The sequence below is a fragment of the Aquila chrysaetos genome, chromosome Z, assembly GCF_900496995.4.
Source record: "Aquila chrysaetos chrysaetos chromosome Z, bAquChr1.4, whole genome shotgun sequence".
In the NCBI taxonomy this organism is placed as follows: Eukaryota; Metazoa; Chordata; class Aves; order Accipitriformes; family Accipitridae; genus Aquila; species Aquila chrysaetos.
This window is the reverse complement of record NC_044030.1, coordinates 84,826,098-84,840,875: the sequence shown is the minus strand read 5'-3', so window position 1 is coordinate 84,840,875 and position 14,778 is coordinate 84,826,098. Positions and strand designations below refer to the sequence as shown.

Below are 14,778 nucleotides of genomic sequence, written 5' to 3'. Positions count from 1 at the left end.
AGTAGGTTTCTCTAAAGTCTGTGATCCAGGCACCAAACTGCTCATCTTCAGATGAGAAGGAAAAGTTCCTTATGCTGATGAGTAGAAATGATTCCTTATAGGTTGCTTGTCTCTATTCGGTTACTCAGAAGTGGGAATTTCAGCTCTATTTATTGTTAGTGTTTTTATGAATTAAGACAGTGACCGGACCATAAAACCTTTCTGAGCTTTAGCAAAGCAAAACTGCTTCAACTTTATAGCCTCGTATCAGATTTTGTGCATTTGTCAAGTATTTGATTCTATACCTTATCTCAAACATATAAGCATGGTTTCATGCACTTTGGAATACTTTCAACAATTAAAGGCACAGAAGTTTTTACATGAAAAAGCAAAAAATATTTAAATATATTTTAAATTGGAAAACTTAAGGATTTCATTTTTATGATCAGAAGAATTGGAAGAAACGAGGACATTCTTGGCATATATTTGTAGGGTTTGGAATCTGTTATGTTATGTAAATGCATATTTTAGACTTGAATAGGGAAATAAATCCCTATTGGATTGGATAAGTGGACACATCTGGTTCTGTGAAAACCTTTGACTTCAATAGGGCCATCATTTAAATGCTTATCTGCTCAAATGGTTTCAGGGATGCTAGCAAGGGGACCAGACCTCTGTAGTATCGTACGGTTATAGTTGTGGGATATATAGAATGCTTTGAAAGAGTTAATAGGGAGATGAGTTATGAAGCAGAAAATTTTAGGATTAAGACTACGAAAAGGAGAGGAGAATGTCTTTCAGTATTTGTTACATCTATGATGTCATTGTGAATCAACATTACTAAAGATATGAAGACATACACATTATGTCTGTATACATATACACTCTGAAATCTGTATGAAACAATCACTCTTTTATAAGCCTTATATTTTTAGAAAACATATTTAAAATATGACCAACTATATACACTTTGCATTTCTGCTGTATGCTTTTGACAGTGTCCTTTAAAGTAACATATATTACTCAGTCTTTTGAATGATTCCTGCAATAGGTGTCAGTACATACCAAAAGGACAGTTTGATGTGGGTTTTTTTTCTTTCCTCTCCTTTCTGACAGGACAAATACCTTCATACAAATTGTCTGGCAGCCTTAGCAAATATGTCAGCACAGTTCCGCTCACTTCATCAGTATGCTGCTCAGAGGATCATCAGGTAAATATAAAGACTTCTCTTGAAACTCATCTTTGCTGAAACTCAGGAGTAGAGAAACTTGAATTTTATATGCCTTAATAGATACTGATGAACTAAATAGCTGAAATGATAACTGAATAACTAAATAATCCCAGAATAAACCTTATTTGCTTTATACTTGAATCTGTTCTGAATGCACAAAAAATATTAGTTTCTCTGAGAAACTTCTGACTTCTGATTCTCTGAACAGAACAGTACCTGCCTTCAAACTGGAAAGTTTTCAGGGATTTGTGTGAATTATGCTTTTTTTTAGTCATGTATCCCGTTATTATAAAAATGCACTGAGTGGTGGTTCTCAGGTACTACGCAGAGTGGATTTTCAACTTGCTTTACTTCTTCCTGCATATTTGGCAAAGGATCTATTTGTTAAATCAGACAAAACGCAATGATCATTTTGTGACGGTGCCCTGCAAATATGGGCAATAAAACCCACACCAGTGCTTTTCAACTGATAAAGTTTATTAGTCTGTATAGTAATAAATAGTCAATATCTGCTCTGGTTCTAAAACAGGGCCATAACTTTAAAGTAGATATTGAAGTTGGTCCTTCCTAGTTTGTATCTGTGCTGCAGACCACTTTGTAAAGGCAGGTAATCATGCATCAGGCATCCTTCTCATCTTGGCAGCAAGCCCTGCTCCATGGTCCAAGAGAAACCGGGAAGGTCCTTGTTAATGCCATCTGGAATAAACTGTTAAAGTCCTTGTCAAGTACAGACAGTGTGCCAAAAATAAGTAAATGATAATTGCGTGCCTGTGCACTTTGTAAAGGACTGGGTTAACGAGATACATCTTGTTCTTAAATCACTGCTCTTTAGGATTTAATTCTCTCTGAGCCCCTTCTCTTTTGGAAATGGTTGGTTGTAAAAGTATGGACAAGTAACCAGGATGAATGCATTCTGCCATTACCTTTTCCCTGCTTGATACTTGCCTTCTTTTCAAACCCTTGGCAGTGATAATGAGTGTGCAGAGTTTGAATTGGAGCTATTTTCCCATTATGTATCACAGACATTGTCTTACATCCCTGCTCTCTTCATTTCTCAAATCATAGGCACGGAGTCTGAGTTTTCCAAGCATTTGCAAATGTTGACCTCTGAAATCATAGATCTTGGCATGGTGTGAGATGCGCTACCTTGATGCTCAAAAACTTGGTCTGTTTTTTAGTGTGGTGCTTTGTTTGCAACTTCAGAGCTTTTTCTTATGTTCCCAGTTTCTGATTTTGTTCCATTTTATTCTACTGCTGTTTCTGCAGACCAAAGCAAGATGTGTTCCTCTGGTTATAGTTGGGCCAGGAAGAGGTTATCTTGCTAGTCCCGTTACAGCTGGCTGTTATCACCATTCAGTAATCTTGTAGTCATCTAGCATCACTGCATGTGTTTGGGTGGCTTGGCTTTTGTCAAAATGCTTTGAGTTTATGGACATCTACTGTTCAAAATTTAAACTCATGGTTCAAAGTAAGCTCAGCTGGATTTTTTTTATTTAATTGGGTTACAAAATGGCTAAGCATGTGGTCTGCTGGCTTATCGGAAGAGGTGGCAGCCATCAGTAGAGAAGCAGCAACCTCAGTACCTTTGTACATACGTCTCACATCAACCTTACAACTCAGTAACATAAAAGGAGCCTTTATGTGCTGCGAGGCTCCTCCCCACACCGGCCTTCTCCAGCCTTTTCACGTGCAGTTTTCACCATGTGTAATGGCATCTTTGAGGCAGATTGACTCCCTGATGTATAAGACCCATCTCAAGACCCAAGGAAGGATGTGCAACACCCAGAAATTCTCTTGTACTCCTTGTATGCAGCTTTTCAACAATCTGCTGTGACGTTTGGGTGCCTTAGTTGTCATCTCTCTAGACATGCATAGTTATAATGAGACTTTAACATTGCTGTTTGATTTTAGTTGTGAAATAATTGTGCTGGTATTCTTATTGAAAGCGGAGAGACTTCTGTTGTTGCTTAACACTGATGCACGCAGAAAGGAGGCAATAGGGGTGGATGGCAGAAAACAGGAAAAAAAAAATTCTGTCACATTGAAATTGTCTGTCAAATTATCTGTCTTTTATTGTGTGAAGGACTAACAAAGCCATGCTTGAAATGTGCCAAAGAGAAAGACAGACCTTAGAGCAAACACATAGTGGCTTATTCGAAACTCTTAGTTCTTCCAAAGTTGTTAGCTCTTAGTAGCTACTGTTGGGTGGTTTCTCTATGGCTTTTAGTGGAGAGACTTCACATGGGATCTGAGCTGGGCAGTATTACAAATAATAACCAAACAATATCCGAACAACTGTAGTGTGGTAGTATAGCAGTCTGAGAGGGATGCTGGTTATACCAGCCGTTGGGTGCCAGCAGGGTTGGACCTGTGTTTTTATAGTTGGATGTAATGTAAGGATAGGTACAGAAAGTGGGCATACTCATCAACTGAAAAAGCAAAACAAAACGGCAATACGATATATATCGTATAGAATATGATATTCTTACATAGTCCAAAGATACTCCACGCTGTTATTTTTAAGGTTCTGCCTTGTAGCCAGATGCTCCGTATTGGTATAGTGTAGAAATTATAATGAAGGAGGTGAGTTTAAATTTAAAACAGAACCAGAAAAACAAGAGGAGCGTTAGGGAATATGTTTGATTTATTTTTCTTTTCCCCCTTTTTTATGTGTAATGTTGACCGAAGATCTTATTTTGCAGGTAGAAAACTGGGCAATAGGCAAAAATGGCCACCAAGATAGGGATTTAATTTGTCACTATGATCATGATTGCTTATAAGTCAAAAGACCCTACTATAAAAATATATTAAAATCTGTTGTAAAATGTCCTGTGGGGTTAGGACATGGGCAGGCTGAAAGGAGTAGTCTTCTTACTTCCAGTAAGCCTTCATTGCTAGTATGGTAACATTTTCTTCTCAGGAGCTTTACAACCTTGGGTTCCCTGGCAGGCTTAAGCACATAAAGGAAGTATTTTAACCTGATTCCATTTCAGTATACACAGAATTTTTATAAAGTTTCAGTTATCAAGAAAAGCAATAGGATAAATATTTACAAACACATACATTTCATAAGAGATTGATGTTTTGAGGCATACATTGTCCTTCCTTTTCCTACCTTATGAAGTCTGTTAGCCACTGTTATTAAATTTAGCCACCGCTGATGGACCCAGCTTGCTCTATGATTCCAAAGCAGAATATTTATATTTAAATTCCTATTCTGGTTCTACTATCAGAGTGCAAGTATCTCTGAGAGAAGAAACCACAGTATCTGTAATGAAAAAGTGTTTGCTGTGAAGGAAGAGCCTAAAAAGAAGATGGTACTTTATATTACATAAAGTATTTTAGGGTATAGGTTTTTAAATTAAGTAGCTGTGAAACACTTAACTTAAAATCTGCTTAGCAATACAACTGAATAGACAGTCATAATTTAAGCCTCACCAGATGCTCTAATGATTCCTTCCTTAATGTGAGAAGTAATTCCATTTCCATGCAGGCTTTTTCCTAATCCTATTCTGAGCAGAGACTGCCAATTGTTTTAAATTCTGAAGACTATGTTCTATGAACGAATTAGCTGGGAGTATTCAATGTAGTGTACTTAAGAGCTCAGTAAAATACAACTTCATCATGTTGGGTAATTTGTATCACATTCCAGCAAGCATGAAAATTGACAGATTTGTATCAATCTATCAGAAGCAGCTGCTGGAAGTAAAAATAGATGTAATAGATGGTTTATAATAAGATCCAGGGCAGTATTCGTTTAATGTTGGATGTCCTCTATTGTAGAAAGCCCTAACTTTGAGATCCTTCCCTTCTCTATCTGCTGTTACCACTGGTTTGGTTTTAATTACACAGAGCTATTTTATCACCATAGTGCCAAGGGTGATATTGCACTGCACTGTCTCTCTCTTGCATTTGTGGAGGGCTGACATTTGTATTATCTTTAAATTATATTGGTAGACTGTTATAAAGAAATAAAATAAAATGTGTGTTGATGTCATTATTGTCACAAACGACTACCAGAATTGGCTGTATAGTCTCCAAACAGCAAAGCACAACCAGGTGGAGTGTTACATACCTGCAATAAGGGTAGGTTTTTCCTTTGCTTGGTTTCTGTTCTACAAGTACAATTACCAAAAAGTAAAGCCATGCACCTAACTGGCATGTTAGTGCAGGTATTTGATTTGTCACTTAAAACTGCAAGTCAGTTGGCATTAATTCCTTTAACCTATTTGGGAAACACCTTTCATGATATTCAGCCTTTCTACAGCTAGCCTGGCTGCTCTAGTATGTGTGACACTTGGAAATTAAGAGGAGAGTCTTTCCCTGAACAGCTGTATTCTGACATCTCATCACCATGTCATTCTAATAAAATTAGTGACAAGAAGATGACTGATTACTTAAGGCAAATGCTTTTCCTATAGCTTCATATATTGGAATGTTAGCTGTTTTCTAAGCAGGCATATACCACTAGAGGTTGCCATGCACCTCGCTAATTAGACATGCACATTTAACATTAAATGACTTTATGAGGCTAGAAACGCTATGCAGTTTTCCTTTTTTTCTACACTGTCACCACAGCTGTTCACGTGCAGGGCTGTGTGAGCCGCTGAGAACACTTTATCGGTTGCACTTCTCCCCGTTAGATGACTTAAGGAACTTAAGTATCAAAAGATAGCACGTAATTATATCAACATTATATTTTGTTGATTTCATTGGCTATCGTAGAGAGTTCAGTGGGATTCAGGGAATGATAGGAAGAAAGGTTTCTGTCATCCTCCTGATGCTCATAGGAGCCAGGTGGAATTAGGAAAAAGGGTGTGCTTAAAAGGGATATAGAACAGAGACTTTAACATGTGCCTGCTGTAGAATGCAGTATGTTGTACTTGAGTGTCATCGTAGCCCTCCTATACCTGTTACAAGAGCAAAGCGTGACACGTAGAGCCGGCCGCACTGATTCTGGTGCTGTCTGGAAGAAGCAGAGATAGTAATCCTACTTCTCACTGGTCAGCCAGCCTTGGAGGTGATGGTGATGAGTGCTGTAGGATATCTTGGAGCATGATGCTGGGCACTGGAGTAGCTCAATGTTGGGTTTTTCTTTTTTTTTTTTTTTTTTTTTTTTTTAAATACAGTTGTAAGCAGTGTGCTTACATATCCATGCTTGTAGAGGATGGCTGCATCACTGTGGTTCCCCAAGTCCACTTTCCCTCATCTGAGAGAAGGCTGAAGCCTTTCTTTCCCTTTGCACTCTTCAGCAGTCTTCATCGTTTCATAGAGTCAATTGTGTTTCATAAGCTACCAAGAAAAATTCCCATCCGTTCTGATATCTGCTGCTGTATTTGAGAATTTTCATCTCCCCAGCCAAACCATTTGTTTTACGGTTTCCTATGTTAGTAATTTAATTTTTCTGCTACGGTTTCCTCTTATAGGAGTCTGATGAGATTTTCTTGAGTGAAAACATTTATCACAGTTCTTTAAGCGTAAGAGTACATGATGTTGCTTTAAACTGTGCTCTTAAACTCAGTTTAAGATTATGCTGGATTAAAAATTGTCTTTAAGGTGGAATATGTGAGTTTCTGTAGAAACACTGTATTGCTACTGCAATATATTTGTTAATAATTACTTACTAGCTGCAGGTAGCTTTGATCAGCAAATTTCTTGCTTGGTGAGGAGAAAAAGCTTACTGTGGTTAATGCTACAGAAAGTAAAAAATACATATGGCGTGAAGGAAAAAATGCATTTCTCATAATTGGTCTTTTGACTTTTTCCTGAGGAAGTCTCTGAATTTTGATAATAGATGCATGTAGCTGTGTATTTTATGTTCCTGCATATGAAACCATGTAGCTAATTTTTTAAAATATGGAGTAATGTGCATTCAGAGTCTAAAGATTTCAAGTTTATCAGCCATTTTTTCAATGATGGCCCTAATTGCTCTGAGTAAGATTGTTAGAGTACTGTAAAGCTTTTGTGATTAAAACAGTAACTCCGGGTTAAAAAGTGAATTATAAAAACATTTGCCGTGAAATTTTTTTTCTATTTTAGCACACAATTTTTAATCATTTAAATGTGTGCCTTGTTCTTGCGTACGGATGTAATTCTTGAGTGCTTGGGTTTGCAGAAATGAAAACTAGTTTGTGTGCAGAACAGTTCACTGCTTATCCAAGAATGGGTTTTGCTTCTGATGTAAATATTTGTTGGGTTTGTGAATTTGAATTTTGGTTAGCTCACAGTGTCCCTAAATAAAGTGGTTAAATTTTTCTTGCAATGTTTTCCTTTTTCAGTCATCTTTATAGAATTGCACATCTTTGTAATATCCCCCATGTTATTTGATGGAGTGCACGACATGTTATTTTTCCTGCCTACCTTTTTATAGGCTGTAAGTAATCAGATTAATTGTTATTATTGTCAATTTTCATATTATATTGTCCTTAAAAGAAGAAAATGAATTACTTCCTTCTGCTTCCCCCTAGATTGTCAGTTGTTGCTTTTATAAATTCGGGATAAGGAGGAAACTAATCAAATTTTTCACATGTTGCTGTGTTTGGCAGAACAATGATGACTCTCTAACGCATGTATTAATTATGTCTTCTACCATGGCCTTTTTTCCTGGGCCTATGAGTATTTATAGAAAATATTTTTTATTTATTTTATGTGTACATTGGTGAAGTGTTTTTAAACCTAAGCTTTATTCAGTGAGGATCTCTGTGTATAGAGTAGAAGACATTTTGAGTTTGCCAGGCATTTATTTATTCAAATAGTCCAGTACGTGTGTTCAGCAAAGAAGAAAAACGTTTATGCAGCAGCGAGATGTGTGATCTGACCTGCTTGTTAGGGGCCACATTCAACTGAAAAATCTGAAATTGTTAGTGTGTGTGTGTGGTGAAATGAGAATTTACCAATTGCTTAATAAAAGTTTTTAACAGTGCCAATAATGAGATGTAATTGTTGGCTCGGAACTCATTAGGGTGCTCACGTAGGAAGATAAACAAATTTCTCTCCCACATGGCTTTACACTTGGTGAGCATTCTGGTTTTCCTGCCTTTTTTCTTTGATGTCCACGGTGCTTTCAGGAAGCTCTTTCACATATAGCTTTTTCTTTCATTGGAGAATAGCGATGGCACAGTTGGTGCAGAAAACTAGTGAAATTGAGTTACCCAAATCAAAGGCACTTCTTAAGGAGAAGAACTTGAAAAAACCCAAGATTGCTGCATGAAAGCTTCAAAACTGTTTGGTTCCTAATTGTCATTTGGTTTTAATTCTTATTTGAAAACTTAAGTATAGGAACAGAGGAGTTGCTTCTCGTACAGGAATCATGATTTTTAAATGGTAAAATTCTAGCATAGCAAGCATTTCAAACTTTAAATGAGATGTGTGAATTGAGCAAAAGAAATTAAGTGAATAGGGTATGCAGTACTTCTGTTAAACTCATCTTTGTGGCTTCTTTCTTACAGCAGGGGAATGAATGGTGTTCAGTTAGAGCCATTTTTCAGATAGGAAATTTCCTAAAATTGTTCTGAATTTAGGGGTGGAACCCTTTGACCCTGTGAAACCTCATTTTGGAAAAGTCTTGTTTCAGAAGTATCAGCTTTCGTTTTCAGTAATCAAAAAGCAACATAATAGTAGTAAGATGTCAGTGATAGATTCATGGCATAATAGCCAACCTATACGTTTGTTAACACACAATATGAGAACGAGTTCCTGCTCTCTCTATTACTTCTCTGTTGGTATTGTTGTAACAAGGGATTTCTGTTGCTTAGAATTGCGTGGCTCCGAGGATGCTTTGAAACACGCAGGTTTACATCATACCGTGCACGCTGGGAGCCTGGGCTTCGGATAGACTTTAATGTCACCATAAGAACGATCAATAGACAAGTCTTTTATATTCTGGGTTCAAACCTTAATTGGACCATTAAATTAAATCTCAGTTTACTGATCTCTTAATCATAATAGAGGACTGTTCATAATAGCAAACCCCAGAGAAAAGAGGCTGCTTCTGCTCTCACACCAGTGTACATCAAGAGATTTCACAAGTCAAATTACATAATAATAAAAGATCAAGCTCTGAAAGTGGTTCTTGGAATTAATGTCCTGTGGCCAGAGCTGTTAAATACTGAACCCTCTGAGCATCAGCTTGCCTCTTCCTTTTTTATAATCAAAAGAAAAGAAAAGGAAAGGAATTGAAGGTAATGAATAGTTTCACTAAACCAGTGATATCTGCCTCTGCAGGTATTGGGAGGGGCACAGTCACAAAGCCCTGGTTTCTGATAGCGAAACATAAATATCTCCGGTCTGAGCTGTTCAAGGATAATAGGTAATTTTTTCTCCTCTTTTGCATCGCACATGGACTGTAGTTGTGCCAGAGCGAAACTACCTTAAGGAAAGTTACTGCAACAGTATGACTGTTTTCTAAGTTTTCTAAACACAAGGGGTTTTTTACTGTCAGGCTTATGTTGGATTTCATTGGTGGTGCTCACGTGCGGGCCATGAACGTGCAGGATGCCCTGCAGCCGTGGACTCTGATTCGGTATTTTGGGGGGACCTGTTGATACCAACAGTGGTGTTCAGTAATTCCTGTTCCTGAATATTTTCATGCAGACATCATGTCATTGAAATAAACAGGGGAAAAGCATCTTTCTGTGGATGCAATTTCGGGTGATTTATCTGCAACTCAAACAGCTTGTTTGATTTTTCTGTGTTTGCTTGAAAGCAATAGAAAATGGCCTGTTCATCCCAGCAAACTTTCATTGCCATGTAGTGCCCTGGCTGGTGAATGAGTTACTTTGAAATATGTGTGTTGATTCCCCCCCGCCGCCCCATGTACTTTGCTTTGGTGCCATTTACCATGTGCTGTATGCCTTAGATTTTAGCAATAAATTGTCTTCAGCATGGAAGGCCACAGAATTGACTGGTTGACATTGCCTCAAAAATAAGAATGAAAAACCTCAAAGACATTTTGCTTTTAATGCTTCTTAACTTTGAAATAGTTTTCTAGCATTTTAGTTTAGAGGAGAAAACCTGTATTATCCAACCTGGATATAAAATGATATTCTATTTATGAGAAGCTGCTTTATAATGAGATTTTTTTACCCCCCATGCAGTGCAGTATGTTACAAAAGCGATAATCCCATTTTTATTAGATGTTCCAAGTAGAGTGAAAACTAATGGCTTCTCAGAGAAGGGCCTTCATGACATTCTCAAGTTCAGGCCATGTTTGAAAGAGGACACTGTGGGAATGGAAGATCAAACAGCTCCAAGCCACTGAATCTGAACTTTGGTTTTAATCTGTGGACTCTCAGGAGTAGAAGTTGTGTGCACAGTAGGATACTTGGAGAGATTTTGGCGTCAACTGGTCAACCTTGGGTAGCTTTGGCTTGCTCTTTCACGAGCTGTTCACAGGCACAGACAGACTAGTCTAGTTGCAGATGCTTTTTACGTTCTTCATCCTCCGCTGTGTCACTGTTACTTCTTATACAGAGGTTTCTGAGTCTGTGGAGTGGCTTTTGTTGGGAGACAGAAGCAATTTATAAAGATCTCAATAGCGTTAAATAAAGGAAACATATGCTGGCCTTATTAGTAGCTTGTTGACCTAGATTAGCTGTGGGGAAGCTTATAAGCTGATCAGCCATTCCAAAATTGGGAGGTGTCATTGCAATTAGTAGGAAAGGCTGTGACAAAAGGGGAGACAACAATTGTTCAGATAAGGGAAAAGAGAATATTAGTAGCAAATGTCCTCTTGCTGGTATGACTTAGCAACGTAAATCTAATTAAGGTATTTTTTAAAAGGAATGAAGCATCCTTTGTTACTATGCATTGAGTGTAGTTGTGGTCAAACATATTAAAATGTTGCTTTAGCTGTTATCAGCAGAAAGAGGAGTACTCCATGTGGGCTCGCCTGTTTTTGCCTGTGTGTAACATATGGAGGTGAGGTTTTAGGCTGATATCAGCTGTTTCCAACATGGAAATATCATTGAACTTGGTTTAAGCCTGGTTGAACCTGCTGGGGATTCTGAGTGGGCACCTGATGGGTCAGTAATACCCTTGTCCCCCATCTGGTGTGAGCAGTTGAATGCCCTGCATGCCATTAGAAGTGTTCGGAGCCCAGGACGCCCAAGCTCATGGGTTTTGGAGACTTCCCAGATGGACAGACTCACAGCCTTATTTTGAGATAGATTGGATCAGTGTGAACCACAGAGGGGTCTTGGGCAAACTCTTGCTTCTCTCTGTCTCAGGGTCTTCTCACGTGAAGCAGAGCGGTTGAACTGTGTTACTCTCTGCCTTGCATATCATAGCACGGGACTCCTTAAAAATACCATTGCTGATTGCTGATCTGACTTGAAAAGGTTTTTAATACCTAAATATGTACTGCTCTAAAAGCTCAACTTTGGACAAGATAGTTTGCTCTTCCCTTGACCACTTTTTGTGTCTCTGCTGACTTGTAAGACATAGCCCTTGTGGTAATTCTGTCATTTTGGGGGGGGAAGTCATTACGACATCTCATTAGTCTCCGGCCATCCAGAAAATTGTGCGATACTTCAGTGCCTTATAAGCTGCCAGCCATTGCTTGGCAGAATGTGTGATTAAATGAATGTGATGCAAATTAACACAGAATCTTGGCCATAGAACTGAAGTTTATTGAACTCTTGATACCTGTTTCAGGGAATCTAGAGCATCACACAGATACTTGCGTGCAACAGAGAGCTGCAGTTTGGAGGTAGAAGATCCCGCTGTCCCATCTTCAATGATCATGAATGGCCCATTCATAGTTATTGTGCCACATCAGCTCTTTGGAAACAGTACAGTTTGATAAGTCTTCAAATTGGGGAATTAAACTTTTCTGGTTTTGGTGGAACCTTACAGCTTTTAAAACTGTTGATCTTGGGAATCTGTTATGATGGAGAGGAAGAAATATATGAGGAAACCTGCAGAGAAATAACTATTTTTGTGATAAACTTTGTGTTGCTTCACAGATGAATTTGCAGAGTAGACTGAGGTTCTGATTTGTGTCACTTAAGTTTTCTGCATGTTTAATAGTGAAATGAAGCAAAAATGAGAAAACCGGTAGCACTATTCCAGTCCTGCTAGTGCAATTTTGATTTCTTTTAGCTGGCCTGGAAAAAAAGGTTAAGGGCACTAAAATGTTTACTGGGTTGTATCCCGCTGTATTATTTGGGATTTGGGTGTGTAATGTGCAGTACACTGAAGATGTGAATCTTACAGTTTTTGCATTTTAAAAAGTCTGGTTTATAGCAATAAATAAAATAAATAGCATAAGATTTTCTGAGATTTAAAAAAAACCAAGGGAATTCTAATAGTCTACTATTATTTGCTATTCTAGTAGAATCCTAGAAACTGCAGTCTTGTCATCTTGGTTTGTTTTGAATGGAATGTATTTATAGGAGAGTGTTCCTTAACAGAAATAGAGGTGACTCAAGATAATGACTTGCTTGAACCTGTCTTTTATCTTCAGTTGCAGGGTATTTGGCTCATTAACCACTTTATTCAGATACAACATGTACTCTTTCCTTTTTAGAAAATTTCTTTTTGGAAAAAAACTGTGGAGTATGATCTAAAGTAATGAATGAGTAATGAACTTAGAAGGATTTATCTGACAAACTAGAATAGTATTATGGCTGTAAGTAAGCATTAGTACAAAACAAAAATATAACATTGATTATACATTTTTATTTTTTTTTTCTTGTCAGGGTGCTGCTTATTTCACACTTTAACTGATGTCATTGTATATGTCTGATGTTTTTCCAGCTTTGCAGTTCAGTGAACTAATTTCTCTCTCCAGGTACGTGAAGCTAGGATGGGTATGAGTGGCTGCAGGGAGGGAAGTAGGGCAGTTACTGATAACACCCGACTGAACTGTGTCGGTGCCCTCCAAACTGCTCCTGAAAACCTTGCTTTCCACCAGACATGGAAATTTTGAGTTCATTCAGACCCCGCACTTAAGTGAGGATTTTCAAGCAGGCTTTCTAACTGAATTTAAGAATACGAGATAACAGTTTATGAAATTTCTGAGTCTCTTGAGTACTCGAGCCAAGGTGTTTCCCATTACCATATACTTTTACCATAGTTTGTGTGGCTCACATTGCACTTTGAAACATCTGACACCTTTAAATGGAGGGTGAAACTATAGGTACAGAAGAAAGAATCAGGATTTAACAACTTTAATGTGCATCAGGTCTTTATAACTGTTGAATGACTCAACCTTTTTAATGGTAATGGCCTTCAGCAAGTTTAGGAAAGAACAGGCTTTTAGGTAAAGTAAATACACTTAGTTCTGCAATGAATAAATAAATTTGCTGTGAAGTTGTGTAGAGACATGTTTCTGTAACTCATTAATTGTGCTCTTAGGTCCACAAGTAGGTCTTTCTCCAAATACCACAATTTACATGGGCTCAGATGAGATGATGAATCCTGCTGCGGAACAGGGCGAGGGCTCAGACAAGCGCTGCCGACTCGTCGCGGTGCCCTCTCTTGCCGTGCTGTAGCTGTTGTCTCCCGACGGAGGATTTTCAGGTTCACACAGACCGAGATGCAAATGTCCACGTTAATGCGGGTGTCGTAGGCATCTCCTGTAATCCTGTGCAGAGCCTGTGAATTATCACAAGTGTCTAGCCAAAGGATAAGTGCGCAGGAGGTTTCAAAAGCAACATTCCCATAGTAGCATCTCTTAAGCTGCCAGGGATATGTGCCTTCCCAGTAACTGGTGCATCTGGGTGATTAAAGCCTTTGCTCTTTGTCTGAAACATCAGTACTGAATAGACACTTCCTCCGAGCTCTTTCATATCTTTTTTTCTTATGGGTCATCAGTTGCTTGTGTCTGCTTCTAATATACAAATCCTTTTGTTCTTTTTGATAGAACTTCATCTGTGCAGAGGTAATTTGGCCTTTCTATAGAAGAGTCTCGTATTATTTATCGCTTGACTTTTCAGTCTATCAAAGAGCTCCAGAACTTGTTTGGTTTTCATTTCCTTGCCCTCCTTCACTATAAATACTTTCATGCATAAAGATAATATTCCTCTTATAAGGCTGTTGTGTACATTTGGCCAGTACTGTAACAGAGTGCTGCTTCGGGGCATGGGAACTTACGTCTGTGACACATTATCACAAATAATCGTTTCTTAAGTATTTAAATAATTTTCATGCTTCTCTGTTCTGTGTTGTTATGGCACCTTTAACCCTATAATGACCCCTCGCCCCCAAACTGCTGCTTTGCAATAATGTAGTTTAAAATCCTGTCATCACTAAGATACAAATTTAGTGATACTTGTATCTGAAAAGTAGGTCTGCAGGAATGAAGTTTTTTTTAGAGAGCTAAGAGAAGTCACCCTATTACTTAGATTAGGAAGTTAGGTGGGGATCAAGGAGGAAGTGAAGTACCAGTAGTGAAAAAGGATTAAGTCAGGGTTTACTTGAGAACTGACACATACATGTCCATGGGACCTGGTGAAATGCATCCGAGAGCGCTGTGAGATTTGACTCATGCCATGGCAAGGCCACTGTCTGTTGGATCACATCTGGAGAACTGCGTCCAGGTTTTGGGCCCCTGGACGTAGGAAAG

General features: G+C 38.3%; 1 protein-coding gene across 7 annotated transcripts in view; it reads left to right on the top strand.

The window, feature by feature from the left end:
• DYM (dymeclin) overlaps positions 1–14,778 on the top strand; it is a 221,993-nt gene that overhangs the window by 106,726 nt on the left and 100,489 nt on the right. For all 7 annotated transcript variants that reach the window (XM_030004289.2, XM_030004292.1, XM_030004288.2 and 4 more), the window contains one exon: positions 1,096–1,190. In XM_030004289.2, coding sequence (XP_029860149.1) covers positions 1,096–1,190 — 95 coding nt within the window. The remainder of the gene's footprint in view (positions 1–1,095; positions 1,191–14,778) is intronic.